The sequence below is a fragment of the Octodon degus genome, unplaced genomic scaffold, assembly GCF_000260255.1.
Source record: "Octodon degus isolate 3935 unplaced genomic scaffold, OctDeg1.0 scaffold00034, whole genome shotgun sequence".
Taxonomy (NCBI): domain Eukaryota; kingdom Metazoa; phylum Chordata; class Mammalia; order Rodentia; family Octodontidae; genus Octodon; species Octodon degus.
Window position 1 is genome coordinate 279,379 of NW_004524610.1, and position 4,271 is coordinate 283,649.

General features: G+C 36.0%; 1 protein-coding gene across 1 annotated transcript in view; it reads right to left on the reverse strand.

Annotated features, from left to right (window-relative positions):
* Gprc6a (G protein-coupled receptor class C group 6 member A) overlaps positions 1 to 228 on the reverse strand; it is a 93,101-nt gene extending 92,873 nt beyond the window's left edge. The window contains 1 exon segment of the mRNA XM_012514527.1: positions 16 to 228. Within this exon segment, the coding sequence (XP_012369981.1) occupies positions 16 to 228 (213 nt within the window).
* Between the last annotated feature and the right edge of the window lie 4,043 nt (positions 229 to 4,271).

Below are 4,271 nucleotides of genomic sequence, written 5' to 3' on the forward strand. Positions count from 1 at the left end.
GGTGATCCAGCGTGCTGTCTCATCACCAATTCGGGTGGGCTCAATGACAATGTACTTGTATTGGGCTTCCAGGGCCTGTTCCAGCTCATACTCAAACTGGTCCTGGGCATTCTCACCATTGTAGATCTCGTGCACGATGTAGCAGTCTGTGGCTGACAAGGTTACCCTCTCTCGGGCGCTGCCGCTGCTGCTGCCCGGGCCCAGACGCCTCCTTCCCCACGCGGCCATCTTGGAGACACTCCAATAAATATTTAAAGATTTAAAATTTCTGAATTTAGTTGAACTTATAACACCCCATTTCCAAGAAAAATGAACCTTCTGAATAAGAAGTTTAAATAAAATCATACCCAGATATACAAAAATGAAATTGTCCAAAACTTATTGTAAAGAAAAAAATCATTAAAGCATATACATTGAAAAATTAGCTATGGAAGAACAAAATTAAATAACATCTTATTCTATATTAGAGAGAAAAAAAAAGACCAAGTGTGTAAGAAAATAGACTAAAGAACTGAAAGGAAAACAAAAAAGGTATGTCTTCTTTGAATTGTATATTTAGCAAAAATACCTTTGAAAACTAAAAGTAAAATATTTTCCAGTTATACAAACTCGAAATAGTCTAATACCTCCAGATGTAGTATATAGGAAATAACAAAGAGCATAATTCAAAAGGCAACAGAAATTGTCATATGCTCCTGGATGAAGAATAAAGAACTTTCAAAATGGTAGTTATGTAGGACTATGTAAAGTATATTAGATGAACCTATTTAAAAGGTCATTAAAGATTTCTATGAAACAGTATTAATCTTATGTCAGGTTATACACATTTTTTTTTCATATGTGTGTGTATAAAAGATAGGGAAGAAGTAATATAAAGTCAATGGAAAATGGAAGTATACTTTTTAAAGTTTCTAATACTAGGAGAAGATATCATACAATGTCTTTTTAAATAGATTGTAAGATATACAATATAAATCTTAAAACAAAAATTAAGATTAGGTAATATTCAGAGAATTGAATACTAATTAATTAAAAATTAAATGTTTCAAAACAATTGAACTAAGAAAAAGTTTTCATGATAGTAAAGAATTACTAAGAATAAAACATAAAATAAATACTGGAATGACAAATAAATGACCAGCACTTCTAATAGTTTAGGGACAGGATATCACACAAAGTTCTAGTGTGTTGTGGACATGGATAATGTCCATAACACTTACTGGAGTTCAGGTGTCACTTGTGGGACTGAGCTACTGCTATTTCCTTGGTATTCACCCTGTAGACCCAGACAGAATCATGGAATATAGGGTACAGGAGAAGTCCATTTGTAGAGTATGCTGATGGAAATATCTTGCTGCTGTATACAAAAGAATAACTGAAAGACTGCTTTTGTATACCTCTTATTCTCCTGTGTTTAGTTGTTTGCTCTATTTGGTGGGTTCTTTCCATTCTCATTCATGGAGTTGTGGTCATTTTGCTCCCTCTTTAGAACATCTTTTAGTAGTCTGTGTAGGTTTAGCTTTGTCAGCATGAAATTCTTTAGTTGTTCTTTGTTATGGAAGTATTTCACTTCTCCACTATACTTGAAAGAGAGTTTTGCAGGGTATATCAGTCTGGGTTGCAATTTGTTTTCTTGCAAGACTTGAAGTACTTTGCCCCATGCTCTTCTTGCCTTGATGGTTTGTGAAGAGAAATCTGCCATTATCCTGATGGGTTTTCCTTTAAATGTGATGTTTCTTTTCTTTAGCGGTTTTTAGTACACTTTTCCTGTGCTGAATTTCTGGGATCTTGATTATTATATGTCTGGGTGTGGTTTTCATTGGGTTGATGTTATTTGGACTTCTTTATGCTTCAGTTATCTGATTGTCAGATAATTTCCCATATTTGGGAAGTTTTCTGCTATTACTTCTGCCCATATTCTTTTTTTTTCAAAGTTTTGTTGATAAACAGATAGCAGTGAGACAGTTTCAAATCAAATTGGAAGTACAGTTTCAACAAATAATACACTGCATATATTTTTCTTAGTGGTTAATTGCTGTCATATTCTTTTTATATCATTTGTGTTGACTCCTTCCTTCTCATTGATGCCTATTAGTCTCACACTGTTCATCTTTGCATCATCTTGCAGATACTGAATTATTTTTTCCTGCATCCTAGTTGTTTTTAAGAGATCTTTTCTTACTTTTTCACTAGCTGCAATGTTGTCTTTAAGGTGTGAAAGTCTATTCTCACTTTCTCACTTTCATTCAAACAGTCTTGTTATTGAGGTTTAAAATTCCTGTGTATCCCTTTGGATCTGCTTCATGCATTCTATTTTTTTCCTATATTGGTTATGCAAGGATTCCATCATTTTTGTATTCTGCTCTATTTTTTTATCAGTGTCTTCTTTAGAAGCACTTAGTACTTCTTTCAGTATAGTTATCATTTCTTTTTTTACTTCAGAAATTAATTCTGATCTGATTTCCTTTATACCTTTCTGTAGTTGTTTCTTTACTTCAGATGCTATTATTTCAGGTGTGTGATTTCCAATTTCTTCTATGCTAGTGTCTTCTGCAGTTGTTCTGGGTGGGCTCAGGGTCTGAGACTGCATTTTGTTCCTTCTCTTTGTCATTTTCTGCAGCACTGTTTTTTGACTTTGGTGTAGAGCTTAGATAGAGTTATTACCTTAGCACAAGGTCCAGATCTACCAAGTTCAAACTCATCCAAGTGGGTGTGGCTTGGATCTGGATGCTGTGCTCCACTTCTTCCTATTGAAGCCCTTGGAGTTGAACCCTCTGTGCCACTCTGGCAAGATGTTCTGTTCCTGAATCAGCTGGGTGGGTCTTGCCTCTAGCCTTTTTGCAGGGAGTTCTGCTTCAGGTTCCATGCTGGCGCTGGGCTCTGGGTCGAATTAGGATCCAGCGGGCCTGGGCTCTGGATTGAATGAGGATCCAGCGGACCCCAGGTCATCTCACTCACACACTGGGCCTGTGTTCTGGGTGGATTCAGGATCCTGTGGCCCCGTGCAGTCTCACTCACATGCTGGGCCTGTGCTCTGTATCAAATCGAGAAATGCAAATTTAAAAAACACTGAGATTCTATCATACTCCAGAAAGAATGGCTAACACTAAAAAAATAAAAGAACCTATTACAAATGTTGGAGGGGCTGTAGGGGAAAAAAGGAACTCTTCTACTGTTGGTGCGAGTGAAGACTGGTGCAACTACTGTGAAAATCAGTGTGGAGATTTCTTTAAAATCTAGGACTAGATTCAACCCAGCTATTCTCTTTCTGGGTATCTTCCCAGAAGAATTAAAACATCATATTGGGGCTGGGGAGATGGCTTTGTGGAATAAGCACTTCCCTGGCAAGTGCAAGGGCCTGAGTTCAATCCCTGGTTATGCCCCCCAATACATAAATTAAAAAAAATAAAAATAAAATAGCATATCATAGCAATATATGTGTACCCATAGTTATAGTGGCATGATTCGTAATAGTGAAATCTTGGAAACAAACCCAAATGCCCATCAGCCAAGGAGTGGATAAAAAGATGTCCTTTTCTACAGTACAGCCATAAAAAAAGATACACTTGAGACTTTTATAGGTAAATGGACACAACTTGAGCCCACACTCATAAGTGAAACAAATCTGACCCCCACATGTAAACATCACATTTCTCTCTAGACTAAAGTGTACAGTATTGTGAAGTGGGAAGAAACCGTTCAAAAGAAAAGAAAGTGGTTAGCTAGTTTCTTTCAGTTCACTGAAAAGAAAGGTTTCAGCTAATATTGTTTAGACAATATTTCGTGCCTATATCTTGTAACTAACTACTGTGAAGATAATATGCAATGCATTAACTTCTTTTTTTACTCTTCTATTAGCCTGATCTGAAACTGTTTTATTTTTATTTCTATTTTTTCTTTTTCTCTTTAAAATAAAACACACAATAAAAAATTATTTACTAATTCCTTCTGTTTACAGAGCTTCTTACAGCCATCATTATAGGATAGGTCTACTGCCAATACATTGTTTTCCTTCGACTGTGCCCTCCCTTCCCTTTCATTCCTGAAATATTTTCACCTTGACTTTGGCTCCTCAGTTCTTTTCTTCCATCATTTGAAAAATATTGTACTACTTCCTTCTGAAAAATAGAATTCAATACTTTTGTTCTGATACTAGTTGCAGAGTACTGTAACTATTTCCTATGCACTTGTGTTTTCCATGAACCATGAACCCTTTGAGATTTTTGGTCAAGTGCAGCTTACTATGCCACAAAAAGAACAAATTCATCTTG